The following is a 16,289-nucleotide window of genomic DNA, read 5'->3' as shown; positions in this document are numbered from 1 at the left end:
AAGGAGAACTCCCTTAGAAAATCTGCTTATACTCTGTTATATCCTGGTCAGGAACCAGTGTCCAATTTAAGCAGTCTACAGATAACATGAGTCCAGCGATCAGTAAAGAACCCAACTGGTTCCCGTACCTTTTAAAGGGATGTAGAGAAATGGCTGCCAAGAGCACTCTTGAGTCCAAACACTGCCTTTTATGTTTAGGGAAATCCTAACTTGATCAAAGAAACATTTATGCAAACCACACCCACTTATTTTATTTGTAAGCAAAATAAGTTCCAAAATTCAGTCATGTTTTAAATAAGCTTCACAGATCCTGGTATAAGCTTAAAGGGGCGAGTTTTACTAAAACACCACTACCATAATCTGCATAATTGCAACTGTTCGCAAAGAAATTCAGGTAGTCAAAAAGTAGCTTTCTAAATTAGTGCTATATTATGTCAGCAAGAAATATATTGTCAGCAAGCTAACAAAACATGTTTGACTTAAGTTTCTGAGCTATTTGTTAGGATACTGTAGGTTTGTAGTACAGGATGATGGATTGATGAATACAAAGATTGTTGGATAAATGGACTCTCCTAGAACTTCACAAAATGGTTCACTTTAAGGATGCTTCTGGTTTGACTTAGGCGTGCAGGGAGATAAGAAAACGTACGTTTTCTGAAGGAGAGTATGTTTAGAGTTGATATCTTTCATAGCCAGGGTTTCTGCATTGTGGCACATAGAGTAAGCTTTGCCAGGATACGTGCATATTCCATTGTTGTAAGACCATTGCTTGACGTTTTAGGCAACTCTGGCAACTACAGAGAACAAGGAATTGAGTGATGGTAATCGGTGGAATCCACAAAATCTTTAACCACCAAGTCTGCCCGCTAGTGACCAATGTATTTCATGGCATTGGATTCTCAAGTGAAGGACTTTCATATGCAAGGGAATGTCCTATGTCAGCCGCATCACTGAACGGGTCCTTACCAGCAAGAAATACAAGATGTGATGTATGCAGCCGGCCCATCTGTTGACTGCGAGAACTGTGAGCCATAAATTGCCTCGGATGATTTCAGTCTACATTTATACAATATGCCTTTTCTTTCATAAGAAAGCACGCTGTACGACTTTGTGTTTTTGAAGTTATCTAATACAGGAGAAAAAAGAAAATAGCTTTCTAGCCACAAAGCTAGAACATATATTTGTGCAAGTGCCCCTTCCAAAAGTAGAGTATAAAGTATAAAAATAACCATGTGCAAATTAGCGAAAAAACATGGCTCCAGTCCGTAGGAAGGAACCAACTTTCATATTCAAAGAATGGGAAACCGAGCACACCCTCTAGCATAAGAGTAATCCTCCCCGCCCCCCACCAGCAAAAAAGCAGTGCTCTAGGCATAAAAGCTTAAAACACCACATAGAATAATTTTGAATAAGCATAAGAGCTTGCAAAAGCCATATAAAACGATGTACATACCCTCTACCAAGACATTGGCCTATTCCTAAAAGCTACTCCAAGGATTCACATTGTAGCACTTTCTTAAAATCCAAATAGAGACCAAATATTTGCCGAGTCCAAATACAACAGGCCTGCAGGTATCGGACCTAAAAATCATTAGGGCAACTAAATAATTCCTCACACCAAGGTTCAAACATAAAGGGTGAATCCATTTGCATCTTTGTTTAATATAACAAGGACAGAAAAATAACAAATGTTCAATGTTCTCAAATGCATCAATACAGCTTTTGCAGGTAGAAGTGTCTCCAGAAGTGGTACCTGATTTGGGGGATGAAGGCATTTACTAGTGAAATTCAGTCTAAATTTGATATAAAGAGTTTTTGTAGGAGAAGGATAAAGTTAATCTAAAAACACTTCAAGCTTGGGATTCTACATGTGGATCAAAAAACTCATCAGCGAGATTCCCAATTTTAATAGATCGTTGCCACTGTTCCATAACAAATCTCCAGTAGGTGTTAATTAAAATAATTTTCGTTGCTTTCCTAATGAATAGGGTCTAGCCCCAACATCTGCAAACCCAGTCTAGAAAACCAACTTTTCACATAAGATAACCACTGAACATTTAAATGTGTCCAGGCACAAGGCCTCTTGTAATTCAGCTCCATAGAGCTCCAGTTCAGAGAGGGACCATAAGCTCACCCAATAAGGGTGAGGTTTCAAGACAGTTAGATCAATGCTTTTGAGCCTAGTGTCAAGGATCAGAGCAAATTTGGTGAGCTGTGGTAAAGATTTCAGGAAGATATTCTCCTTTATTGTCAAGCTATTCACATTAGTAATACCCCGTAATTCTGCTCCCTATAAAGCTGCAGATTGAGCCTTGAATTTATACACTTGGAGAGCGGAGGATACTGCTGCATTTAGACTGAGTGGATTGTATTTTCAGACTTGCTGCTGCTCTGCTGTACCATGAGGCTGCTCTCATGTGTCTGTGGACTCCGATTATGAATTGGATACCCTTAAACACACAAATATCTGTACTAATTTGAGAAGGGTATTACCCAAACGTGGTTTACCCTGTAACTTTGAGGATTAAATGCCAATATTTAGTCTTCTGAATATTTACATTCAGCCCTCTCAGTGAAAAAGTCTTGGAATTTATTTAGGAGTTTTTGCAGCCTGAAGGATTTCTGGATAATAGCAAGGTGTTCTCTGCAGAAAGAAGTGCTTTACCGTTTTGCCACTTAGTTTCGCTGAATCATTGGTGCAATAGTTAAAATACTGAACAACACTATTAATATACAAAGAAAATAGGGTGGGAGCCAAACCTCAGCCCGGGCAAACGCCCCTAGGCATTGGTATTGTAGTGGTAAGGTCTCCCGACCTGCCCCATCTGATTTGAGCATAAATATACTGGTGAAGCCTAATAATGGTGTCTAGTATTTGGGAAGGATACCCATTAATCTAGTACCTCCCATAATCTGTTTCCGGGGCCTAGATCAGACTCAGCCCTTAGATCGACGAAAGCAACATACAGGTGGTCTTTAGACAGGGCAGTGCAGTGTATTTCCAAGTAACAAGTAAAAAAACTAAAGATTTGGTTGGTGGTACTAACCTTAGTGCGAAATCCTCCCTGGAGAGAAGAAAGAATTTGGGAGCTGTTCAGCCACCCCTGTAACTTATCCATAAACTGCTTATAGAATTTTTGTGTACATTGTCAAGTAGGCTTTAGTCTATAGTGTCCAGGTTTCCCATCGCCCTTTCTATGGGTGAGTACAAAGTGCTCCGTCCATTCTGTAATCTCTTTGGGCTTGAAACCACGCCCATGTCACGTCAGTCACTTCATTTGTGAAATACGTCATGCCTTTTCCGGTGTTTAGCCCACCTACACAGCACCGGTAAAGTACCAAAAACATACGAGGCTCGATGTTTTCAGCCTGGAGCCCGGACTACTTTATCTATTTTCCACGCAGCGCGATCACGCTGCATTTTACATAGCGCGATCTCGCTGTTTTTTTTTTTTTTTTGCTTTACAACGCTAATAGCTCTAACTCGAACAAATGCGAGACCCGTTGCATTGAAAATGCTTGTTGTAGATTTGTATAATGTGCACCTCAGCCCAAGAAGTAGGTGGATCCGCTCCACTGAGTATCTCATTAGTTAGCAGAATATAAGTGGCCCAAATTTGATTTATATAAATCCTTTGGAATCATATTGGGGCCTGGTGTATACTCTGGCCTTCTTGGTGTCCAATACTGTAAAGGTAATAGTCTCTTAAAACACTTCTTTTGATGACAAAACGGGTGTACTATACTCAGACACTGACTCAAACATTTTATTCACTGAGTGTCAGAAAAATGCTTAAACCAGAGCAAAGATTTGGTTGCAAACAATGATCTCTGGATGTACTAACATCTAAGCTGCCATCAGCTGGCAAGTTAAACCATAACGCCAAACTCACATAATCAATGCAGTCTCTACACCGAAAGGAGTCGGTGAACTTGTCAACATGGGGCTGCCTAAATAGGGTTCGCCTTATTGGTAGCCCTGCCGGGCACCCCAGATCCTGCACTTTGTTGGGACAGCCTCTTGCCAAGTAACCTCCATGTGTGCTGTGGTACATGTCTCTCCTCTAGGGCTGGGTGGCTGCTCTGGAGATCCACCTGCTTGCTATGTCTTTTACCAACCATACACCTAGTGCCCAAAAGCAACTGCTCACCTATGGGGCTACGTTCCTTTTCTACCAGTCTCACCAGTGTAGGCTGGGAAGTGAGCTGCACCAGTCTAGCCATTACCTTCCCCAGTTCCCGTCCAACCTGCTCCCAGTACTGCACACCCCTGGGACAATCCCATGCCATGTATAGGAAGCTCACCCTACCCTCTGCACTTAGGACAACCAGGACTGACCTGCTGCCCATTTTCCACATACGTTCTGGAATGTACTGGCTCTTGTGCAGATAGTCTGAGTGGAGAGAGGAGGTGATGGCACCATGGGTCCTTCCAGTTTCGGCACACCTCCAACACGACCAATTAGTCAACAACTTTAATTTTTTTAACCAGGAAGATTCACATCATACAGCCAGTGTACATTTACACCCACTGGCTGGAAAACACTTGTGTTCTCTTTCAAACCTCGCTCAGATACTCTGGGTAGGTTCAGGTATTTCTAAATATAAAGAAACCAGCATTGGCAAAGTCTGTTTCTGACATAACGTAGTGCCTCTTAGAGAGTGCCTGGGTGTTTTGTCTCTGAATAGTATGCTGGATGGATGGATGGATGGGTGGGGAGATGCAAGAATGAGTGAACAAACTCATAAATGCTGAGTGAGTGATTGCATGCAGTGCTAGTGGTTTTCTCCCAGGAGGGAGTATTGGCCACTAAATGTTGCAGTGTCAATCCACTGTGAGAACAGGAAGCTTCCAGAACGTGAAAGCAGCCTGGCCAGGTGTGGTCTATGAATTGGCTGTCTCAATCTTTCCTAGCACAGACCTCTATGCCCCACACACACTTTGAAAAGTATCAAACATGACTACATTTTTCCTCATCTGAGCAATTTTTCATATGAATGTGGGTTTGCAAACAACCTTTTTTCTTATATTTTTTTTTTTTTTTTCTTTTTCCATACAGCCCTTATAGACCTCCATATCAATCGGATTTTACTCAACATAAAACCTTCCCAATCACTCCCGTCCGTTCTTGCCTCATTTGGCGGCTGAGATAGTATGCATCTGATTTACCTTTATAACCTGCTCTTTCTCCTCTGCCTCAGTTTGGGAGGACTATTGTCTCCTAGTAGGAGGGATGTGTCAATAGTTGAATGTACGGTCAGGGCCTGTGGTAAGTTCAGCAAAAAGGTAGGACTGATCTTTCTTAATTTGTTTCAGCTTCCTCTACAGTCCCCCTCTACTCTATTACAGATGAGGCTGGTGCTTGTAGAGGTTTCAAGACTGGAATCCCTGCTAAACTGGAGAGACCTATATATGAAAGTTAATTTTTCCACTGAAGTATAGAGGGGATACAAGATGCACTCCATTGGGCACGTTTCTACTTTTGGCTCCAAAGAAGGTGTAGGCTGTGTCAATTTCCACAGGAGCCCGTCCCCTAGCACCTCTGGAGACTCTCCTGAACGCGTCATCCACTAATAATTTCATAACTACTGTTCAATGCCTCTGTGTGGATGGGCAGTTCCCTTGAGAGTGGCGAACGTGGATTAGGAGCAGGAACGGGGTAGGAGCTGGGTAATGATCTGTGAACTTATGTCTGTCAGACAGGCATGGTGTCCTCCATTAGCTGTTTACGTGTTATGCATTAAGTTCCTGTAAGGAGCATATTAAATGTGGATCTTCTACATAGGTTTGGTCTACGAGAGGATGCAAATTATGGCAGATGTGGTCTCCCAGAGGCAGGATTCACTTAGCTTGATCATGTGGAGCTGTTTGTGGGTGTTAGGCTGAGGTGCTGCATGCACTTTTGGAGATGGAGGACTGCAGTGTGCCAAGAGCCCACACTAATGAGCTGTTGATGTTCTTGGCAGACTTGGATATCCCCCATTGCACGATTTTCAGCGCTGGCTCTCCTGTTGGCGATGAGGCAGGTTGCACGCCAATGAGGTAGAGGGAGGGAACCCAGATTTAAGTATTGGCTCAGAGATATGCTTAAGCTTTATGCAGATTTATTGCTTGATGCATCTCAACCCTGTAATATTTGGCCACTGCTCAGAACACACCAGCCTCGGGTGCTCAGACATGTGAAGACACGGATAATGGAGCACGTGGGAGTGATGGGCAGTGATGCAACGGGTGGAATGAGGGCAAAACCTGTGGCTTTATAAGGGATATGCTGAGATCCTGATGTGTATGGACAGATGGATGAGCGGGGAAGCAGTACACTGCACAGGATCCTGCTGACAGCTTGTTCCACTCTACCTATTCTTCCTCACCCCAACCCACAGCTTACATGTGAGATGTGCTGTCGATATGACGCATGCCTCTCCAGGTTATGTTCTTATGGATAATGTTACTGCTTTGTTGTAACAAGCTTGTTTATTCACTTAATATAATAAATAAAACCTTCACAATCCCAAAGTGGTCATAGCTTTAAAAGGACGTCCCATTAAACACATACTAATAGTGGTTCTTTAATTAATATTTTATTGCCATTTTTCAAAAAGATAACCATAGAGCAGTATTGTACGACAACAAAAAGGATGGGCATTCAGATGAGCATCAGTAATTCAAGGTCTAGCACTGAACAATCTTTGCATTAAATTACTATAAAGTCTATCGGTCTCTGTTAGCTTCGGCTAATTAATAGCACCTGTTATCAAATGATGGGAGCACCCATGTGAGCCGTCGCCACTCATGCCCCTTCCAGTTCCCAGTCACCCTGTGAGCCTTTACTCTCAAAATCCATAAAGCTCAGAACAAAGTCTAAATCGAGGGAGACATCACAGATTTCTTTCCATTCAGCTATGTCCTCTACTGCTTCTTTTCCGTGGCGGCTAAGTCTCATGTTTGCTTCCTCTCCCACAGACCATTCCAAAACATTGTCCCACCGTTAAACGTAATCTGGGCCACTTTCTCCCATCCAGGTTATGGCCACCCGTTGCTTAGCCAGAACCACTAGCAAATGCAAAAACTAGTACGCCATTTTCCTCCCTTTTGGATATGGAATGTTGCCAAGGAGGCATCACTGAGGTGTTTGTGGGAAGGTCATGCCTACAGTTCTCTGTAATTTCAGTTACTTGTGTCCAATAGTTTTGTACCACCCTGCAGTGCCAAGCTAAATGCATGAAATCCACCCCCCTGCACCTCTATGTAAGAAATTTTAATGCACTAGTTTAAAACTGGCATTGCAGGAGACTGTATGCGTAAGAGTGACTTGAGCCCAGTCTCCCTCCGAGGGGGGTGTGAAACTCCAGGTCCTAGGCCCAGCGAGCCAGAGGCGGCGGACCTGCAACATCTGAATGCTTAGTTTTAAACAGTAATGAGATTAAGTGGTTGCCTGCCGCACAAGTCCAGAGCAACCCAAGAGTAGGAGTTTCTTTAGGGCAGCAGGAAAGGTAGGCCAGATTTCACTTGCCTTGCCTTGCCCGCCAGACCCCTATGTTGCAGGAACTGGCCTGGCCCCAGAAAGTCCCACGCTTCTTGGAGTGTAAGGAACATCTTGATTGGGTATAAGTCTCCTAATTGTTGACATCCATACCACCACCCCCCCCCCCCCACCCCGCCACTGTTGGAAAGACATGTTGGTCATCATATGTCTAATTGGTTTCAATATCCATACCCAGAGTTTGTGATGAAACAAGGCACTTTTGAGCACAGTGCGTACAAACCTGTGCCAAATCTCTGCAGTCTAACTATGTAAGGGGCCTCCTACGTAAGAGTGTTTAGTTCCTTGAGGAATTCAGGCAGTCTGCAGATATCCACGGTACCCGAGAGGAGGTGTTTTTCCCAGTTATCTGCTGGGTCCAGCCAACATGCTGCATGTGGTAAATGAACGGCCTTGGTGCCTCCAATCTCCCTCCCCAAACCCCCACCCCCTTCGTATTGTCTCGTCAAGGTCGACAGGGCTACCCTGGAATGCTTTTCTGCCCATAATAAACAAGAATGGAGTCCAGTTGCTGAAATGCACTTTGAGCCATTAAGGTGAGTGTGTTCTGTAACATGTACAGACATCTTGGAAGTAAAACCATTTTAGCAATGGCTAGGTGACCCATTAGGGAAAGTGGTAGAGTAGTCCAAAATAGCACTAATTTCTTCAGGCCTTCATATATGCTCCCCATTTCAAGGTCAATTTGCAGTTTGTCTACGTGTGATTCTAACCCCAGATATCAAAATTGGAACTTCTCCCAACAAAGTCCCACGTCTGGCAGCTGCTCTGAGGGGGGCCCTGAGCCAGTGCAGCAGTAGGAGACACCAAGGATTTGTCTTGATTGAGACGCAATCCAGAGATATTTCCAAAATCCTCTAGTGCTTGCAATAGCACTGGGATAGCTTCACGAGGGGAAGATAAATAAAACAGGGCATCATCCGCATATAGCGATATATGTTGAGTGATCCACACTTGTGATTCAACTAAGGTTACAGTTTGTCGTGCCCTGATTGCAAGGCAAATAAGAGCAGTGAGTGGGCAGCCCTGCCACGTGCCTCGACCCAGAGACCATGACTCAAAAAATGCCCTCCGACCTGCACCCAAGCAAGTGGTTCAGTGTATAGTAAACATATCCACCCACAGAACTGCAGGCCAAACCCCATGATGTATAAAATCTCCAGTGAATAACCTCAGTCCATGGTGTCGAAAGCCTTATGCAAGTCCATGGCCACAAGGGCCATGTCTTTCTGGTGGTGTTGGACTTCAAGTAGTACATGGGTTAGTCTATGCAGATTCAGGGCTGTGCTACAGCCTGGTATGAATCCGCATTGATCCTCATGCACTAGGGAGGACAAATGTAGTGCTAGACAGAGCTAGAGCTTTGCATAGGACTTTCGTGGTGGAGTTAATCATAGTGAGAGGCCTGTAAGCAGGTGGGTCAGATTCATCTGGTTTGAGGCACATGCATATTTCTCCTTCTCTCATAGCTTACGGCAACTTGCCCACCTCGTAAGCCTCTGAGGACCTGCAAATGTCTGCTAGTACTTGGGTGAAAAGCAATCACCACTGGGGGCTTTTAAGCACAGCAGCGCCTGAGCTCCTCCAGCGTTAGTGAGTCCTCCAACGCTCCAGAAATTGCCCCATCCACCCTCTTTAGGCCCACGTTATTCAAAAAAGGGGCATAACTGTGCAGAATAATAGTAGGGTCAGCTGTATAAACTCGTTGCAAGTGTTGAAATATGTGACCTATTCCTGCCCTAGATTTGACCCTATCCTCGTCCATTTTGAAGAGGTGGGTGATGCGTGGTGGAGTTGCTTTGCACAGTATCCAAGCTAGCAAACTGCCAGACTTATCCCCCTGTATGTAGTTTTTGACAGAACTGACTGTGTGTATTTGTCTAGGTGGTCCCAGAGCTCGCTCATTTTTCTATGACTCTGAATCTCCAGCCCTTATGTGACTGGTGTGGCTGGGGAAACACCCTGTATTCTGGATATTCCTTCTCTTCATTCTGTAAATCTGCCTGGAGCTGACGTCGCACACCATATGTAAGACCCAGGCAGGCGCCCCTCATAATGGCTTTTAATGCTTCCCACTCGGTTGACCTACGTGAAGTGACCCCCCCCCCCCCCCCCCCCCCCCCCCCCACAGTTTGTCTATGTATTTGGTGAGAGCTTTGACCAAAGCTGATTTTCCCACTGTATACTCAAGGACATGTGAAGCCATCCGCCATGACCTGGCGAGGCAGGAAGTATGCCCCCATACCAGCTTGCAAACTACCAGAGTGATCAGAGGATCCTCAGTAAATGTGGGACCTCAACATCCTCAAGGTAGAGTAAACCTCTCATTGAAATCCTGTCCAGTCTACTGTAAGTGTTATAGATGGGGTAGTGACAGGTGAACAGCCAGCGTGAGGGATGATCTAATCTATAACATCACACAATCCCACATTTTTAATCACCTCAGCGAGGGCTTTAGTCATATTGGACTTAGTCCCAGCCCTGGGTGGTGTTCTATCCATGCAGGGGTCAATTACACAGTTGTTCGCCCAGCCAGAACAAGGGGAAAGTCCAGAGCAGTGATAAGGAGGTCCTGCATAGTATAGAAGAATCTGGGGTCATCATTATTCGGGACATATGTGGTCAAAAAGACACCTCCCTCCTGTCAAGGGTGTCCTGTGGAAGGCCCCCACGTAAGGGAAAACGGAACCCCAGGGGCCACCCACATCAAGGTGCCACGTGCATAGGTCCAATAGGAGGAATGGTATATTTGTCCCCTCCACTTTTTAGCAAGTCTATCTGCCCCCGCCTCATTCAGGTGCGTTTTTTTTAAAGACAAGTGATTTCTATTTTGTCGTCTGAGGAATAAGACTCTGTACCTCTTGATGTATGTGCCTAACCCCCTGACATTCCAGATGAGTACCCGAAGATCACCCTTCAAACAAATATGAACAAACCCACCCCTACCTTTGCACAAACAAAACTTCTCATCCACAATAGTTTAGTTACCTTTGGACAGTATTGTCTAGAGGAACTGAATCAAACATTTCCTCCAGCCATACATCTACTCCTTCTTGGAAGCATAATGTGGGCTCTTTCACAAAGTGTTTTTACCATAAGCATAAGATCAAAATTCCTGAGGGCTTCATGGCACTTGCTTACAAGTTTGATTCATTCTTTTTGTGAACCTTTAACGGTTTCTATACAGGGAGTGCAGAATTATTAGGCAAATTAGTATTTTGACCACATCATCCTCTTTATGCATGTTGTCTTACTCCAAGCTGTATAGGCTCGAAAGCCTACTACCAATTAAGCATATTAGGTGATGTGCATCTCTGTAATGAGAAGGGGTGTGGTCTAATGACATCAACACCCTATATCAGGTGTGCATAATTATTAGGCAACTTCCTTTCCTTTGGCAAAATGGGTCAAAAGAAGGACTTGACAGGCTCAGAAAAGTAAAAAATAGTGAGATATCTTGCAGAGGGATGCAGCACTCTTAAAATTGCAAAGCTTCTGAAGCGTGATCATCGAACAATCAAGCGTTTCATTCAAAATAGTCAACAGGGTCGCAAGAAGCGTGTGGAAAAACCAAGGCGCAAATTAACTGCCCATAAACTGAGAAAAGTCAAGCGTGCAGCTGCCACTATGCCACTTGCCACCAGTTTGGCCATATTTCAGAGCTGCAACATCACTGGAGTGCCCAAAAGCACAAGGTGTGCAATACTCAGAGACATGGCCAAGGTAAGAAAGGCTGAAAGACGACCACCACTGAACAAGACACACAAGCTGAAACGTCAAGACTGGGCCAAGAAATATCTCAAGACTGATTTTCCTAAGGTTTTATGGACTGATGAAATGAGAGTGAGTCTTGATGGGCCAGATGGATGGGCCCGTGGCTGGATTGGTAAAGGGCAGAGAGCTCCAGTCCGACTCAGACGCCAGCAAGGTGGAGGTGGAGTACTGGTTTGGGCTGGTATCATCAAAGATGAGCTTGTGGGGCCTTTTCGGGTTGAGGATGGAGTCAAGCTCAACTCCAGTCCTACTGCCAGTTCCTGGAAGACACCTTCTTCAAGCAGTGGTACAGGAAGAAGTCTGCATCCTTCAAGAAAAACATGATTTTCATGCAGGACAATGCTCCATCACACGCATCCAAGTACTCCACAGCGTGGCTGGCAAGAAAGGGTATAAAAGAAGGAAATCTAATGACATGGCCTCCTTGTTCACCTGATCTGAACCCCATTGAGAACCTGTGGTCCATCATCAAATGTGAGATTTACAAGGAGGGAAAACAGTACACCTCTCTGAACAGTGTCTGGGAGGCTGTGGTTGCTGCTGCACGCAATGTTGATGGTGAACAGATCAAAACACTGACAGAATCCATGGATGGCAGGCTTTTGAGTGTCCTTGCAAAGAAAGGTGGCTATATTGGTCACTGATTTGTTTTTGTTTTGTTTTTGAATGTCAGAAATGTATGTTTGTGAATGTTGAGATGTTATATTGGTTTCACTGGTAATAATAAATAATTGAAATGGGTATATATTTTTTTTTGTTAAGTTGCCTAATAATTATGCACAGTAATAGTCACCTGCACACACAGATATCCCCCTAACATAGCTAAAACTAAAAACAAACTAAAAACTACTTCCAAAAATTTCAGCTTTGATATTAATGAGTTTTTTTGGTTCATTGAGAACATGGTTGTTGTTCAATAATAACATTAATCCTCAAAAATACAACTTGCTTAATAATTCTGCACTCCCTGTAGTTTCTAGGCCTCTTCTGACTTTACTACCTAAATCCATCAAATTCCCACATAAATCAGTCCATTGCATAAATCAGTCCATTGATTTTGCCTGTTTGCATTCCAAACCCTTAGTTTTCATGACTGCTTCTTTACACTCGGGTATTTTGTAGTTTGAATTAAAGGTTAGATGTACAAGATCTCATTTGGACTGATTGTGTTTATTTGTTGATGATCAAGACAGTCAAGGACTGGAGCACACATTTTGTTTTGCTATTGGTTAGCCAACCAGTTCTTTGTCTGAGAAACTAAAGCCTGTTTCACAAGGGTCAATATTGCAGCTGCTGCTCCTATAAATATTTGAGCTGGCACATGGATGCAGATCACCAAAGTGATTTAACAAAATCAAGTCTGAAGACCATCTTCACCTTCTTGAGGGTTGAGCGCAAATCGCTCTGTTACTGGTGTAATCTCTCTATGGGCTTGTAACCACGCCCATGTCAAGTCCATCAGTTTGGTTGGTTTGTGGGCTTGCCTTTAATTAGCTTGATAAGTGAAAGACATGCATACGCCATGCCTTCATCGGTGTCTAGCCCGCCTCGAGTGCACCGGCCAACTACTGAAAACATACGAGGCTCCATGTTTTCCGTATGGTTTCTGCACTATTTTTTTCTCTTTTGTAGGCAGTGCTTGTTCAATGGGCAGTAGTAGAGCACTTCGCATGACATCGACCTTGTTACATGGATATTTGCACTTTTGCCGGTTACATGGATAATTGCACATTTGCCAATGCGTTTCACTGCAAGCGAACTTCTGTTTCTTTTTGTGTTTGCGCTCATGGCGGCCGTCGGCTTGCTTATGTGAAACTGTTTACTTTTCAGTTTGTGGCAAGAACAGTACAGTTAGGAGTTTAGTCAAGTTAAAATCAAAGCAGCATTTGCAATGCAATGGGTCTCGGGTTACAGCACCAATACCCACATTATCCCACATACCCACATACCCACATACCCTAACACTACTACTCCCTGCAAAGCATGTAAATCTGAGAAGTGCATGACACAAATTGCTTACGTAGCAAACTACTTGGTGTTTGGTGTATTTTATAGATCGCTGATTAACCAACATCTGTCTTGAGTAAAGGTGTGGAGAAAATGTTTTGTCAGCCCCTGGTTGTAGGTACTCAAACGATTAAAGGTTTTTTCATATATCCAAGCAAAGGTAAAATAATCTATGTAAACAGATTCGTTACCATTAAAAGCATTTTGGTAAAGAGTGGGCGTTTGTGAAAATGTATCTGCACAAATAGAAGAACATTTTTGTCCGGGACGGTGGAGGGGGTATTAGTGGAAACAAGGATTTTCTGGTGACAACAGAAAATGGAGAAAGCTTCAAGACTGTTGCAAATCCAAACACTGACAGGAGTATGTAAAACATTTGTATTGGTTATCAGTATAACACTGAAAGTAGGTAGCTTGATGGAAGTTAAGTAGGCCTGGTGCATCAGTAAGTTAAGGTAACCATGTTAGTTAAACCAGCAGTAGCAGCATAGACTGTGTTGATGTTACTTCCCGCAAAAACATCCCTTTTGGAGGTTGTTTTTTTCCTGTCTCACCAGTTGACTGACCCCAAGTTTTAAAACTGCCAGCATTGCAAGCGTTTAACCTGCTTGAAAGAGTTCAGGCAGTTTGATTCTAAACAGGATATCCTCTGTAAAGAACTGCTATGTCCGATTTTCCCTGCTGATTTACAGCTTTTAGAGTACTGAGAGGTGATCTTGTTTGAAACATAGAGCATGTAATAGTGCATTCTAGCGATCTAGATAATAGGTTTTTCAGCATAGTAAGGAGTGTAATCTACGCTCTTTACTTAAGATGGTAAATAGAAAAAAAAGTATTGGTTATTACAGATTTTTGAGTTAACATTTAATTTTTCGTTACAGGTTAAAGACATTGTACTACATGCCGATCTGTTTTCTGTACAGAATGACCTATTGACACCAACACTGAAGGCAAAGAGGACAGAACTTCGAAAACGTTTCCAGTCACAAATAGAAGAAATGTATTCCAGCATCAAAGTTTAGTTATTTAGGCATTCGGGAACTACGCCTATTCATTATACAGTGCTGATGTTTTTTCCATGTCTTTCACCAACCAATCAGTTTTGACGCAAACTGTGCAATGCTTAACCTGTGCCTGATTGTATTTGCCATAGGAATATAAACAGAATCTCGCCTTTCCCATTACTTGAACAGAGGACCTTAACATGGTGGCTTGTGATGTGCTTTAAATAGTGAAAATCAACCTAGGATCAAGGTATTAGGACTGAAGTCTTCCATCCTAACCTTGTTCAGCCCAAATCTATTTCCTTAATGTCATTGTGTTCTATGCATTAAGTCCAGTGTCTTGCATATGTTGTGCAGATAAATATTTGATTGAACTGGTTAATTAACCAAAATGCGATTGCGGTGGCGGGGAGTACTTAACTGGCATTTTAAGTTGGAGTGCATTACACACACGCAATTTGAGGTTCCCCTTTGACCAATGAAAGGAAAGCTGACCGCCAAAGTCCTATCCTGAAACTTGTTTCTACAATCGTCACAGAAATATTCTGCCGCGTTATTAGTGAACTTTGCACATTATGTGCTGCAGAGCTCAGGATGAGTGATTAATGGCGAGTTTTATAGAATTACATAAACGTGTAAGCAACAGTTATGCAAAGGTGCTTAGATCAGCCAGTTAGTCAACTTTCTTTTGTCCAGTAGGGTTTTAAAACAGTGTAGCAAACTTGTGCCCTTTTCTAATAACCTACCAGATGGCAAAGCTGCTTTCTGTCATGTTTGGCCCTAAAGTGGAAGGCCACAAGTAAAAATGGGTACTAAAGGTATGGGTATTTAGTTGATATACACAGGGCCATGTAGGCATGTTCTCACTTCTAAATATCCCTCCGCTTGATTTCCTAAATGTAACTTTATTTATTGAACCAGCTAATGCAGGAATACACACTGGTCCTCTAGCCGAGTTGGTTAAAGCAAGGTGTACTTTATCCCACTGTCTATTGAAATGTTAACCACGGTAAACGCCATTACATTTTTATAACATTTTTACCGGTGGTAAGTTCTTTAAATGTGCATTACTATGAGATGTTTTTGGAAATATGAGGGATCTGTGTAAATACTGTACAAGCACAACATTTGCACTAAATACAACATTGACGAATAATGCACTATTCTGTAGCATAACTGCTTTCATGTGAAGTCAAATAATTGTACAAATATCTTGGAGTCAATTTTATTGAAAACTAAATATGTAACATGTCTGAATGAAGGATAAACATTTGCTTATTGTGTTGGTTTTGTCTGTCTCAAACCAAAAAAAATTATTATTAAGAAAACCAAAATAAATCTTCTGTAGGTCAGATTTATGGGCATCTCTTATACTTGATGATCAATCTCTGTTGCCTCTGGTTCTTTGGCTGGCTGTGTACATCTGGTATGGAGACTTTAAAAAAAAAAAAAAAAAACGCAACACTCCTGAAAACGTACTTCACTTTGAGCTTCCCACACAATATGCACATCATTTGCACTCTGGACCTGCCTGCTGTTATTTCCATGGTGGTGGTTGTGTTCAAGTTACTTACTCGTGTTTTCATGGCTATTTTGTGCCCCAAGAGTATCATACTATTTGCTGTTTTAGCAAGTGAACCCCAGAGTCGTTTGCTGGGTTTGGAAATATTTTCCTTTTACAACTTTTTTCGTAAAATAACAGTCTTGGACAACCAGTGCATTAGAAAAGCTATACAAAATGGCTAGGCCTTGGACTCCAAAGGAACAAAAACAACAACATTATTTACAGAAATACTTAAGGTTTTTGTGGCAAATTATTAAGGCTTCCTTCTTAACAGCTCTAACAACCAAAAGTGACCCTTCGGTATCACTTTAGTATCTTTTATGCTGTGCTTGGTAATATGTATACAGTCTATGTAGGCAGCAACGGTTGATACGGGAAGACCATGAGGAAGGCCTT

General features: G+C 42.8%; 1 protein-coding gene across 6 annotated transcripts in view; it reads left to right on the top strand.

The window, feature by feature from the left end:
• Positions 1–15,683, top strand: part of ACSL1 (acyl-CoA synthetase long chain family member 1) — a 447,768-nt gene extending 432,085 nt beyond the window's left edge. For all 6 annotated transcript variants that reach the window (XM_069199542.1, XM_069199561.1, XM_069199552.1 and 3 more), the window contains exon 21: positions 14,207–15,683. In XM_069199542.1, coding sequence (XP_069055643.1) covers positions 14,207–14,347 — 141 coding nt within the window. In that variant the 3' untranslated portion in view covers positions 14,348–15,683. The remainder of the gene's footprint in view (positions 1–14,206) is intronic.
• The last annotated feature ends 606 nt before the right edge of the window (positions 15,684–16,289 follow it).

Source organism: Pleurodeles waltl, chromosome 1_2 (assembly GCF_031143425.1).
Source record: "Pleurodeles waltl isolate 20211129_DDA chromosome 1_2, aPleWal1.hap1.20221129, whole genome shotgun sequence".
In the NCBI taxonomy this organism is placed as follows: domain Eukaryota; kingdom Metazoa; phylum Chordata; class Amphibia; order Caudata; family Salamandridae; genus Pleurodeles; species Pleurodeles waltl.
Note: the sequence above shows the minus strand (reverse complement) of the source record. Positions and strands in the feature narration are given on the sequence as shown.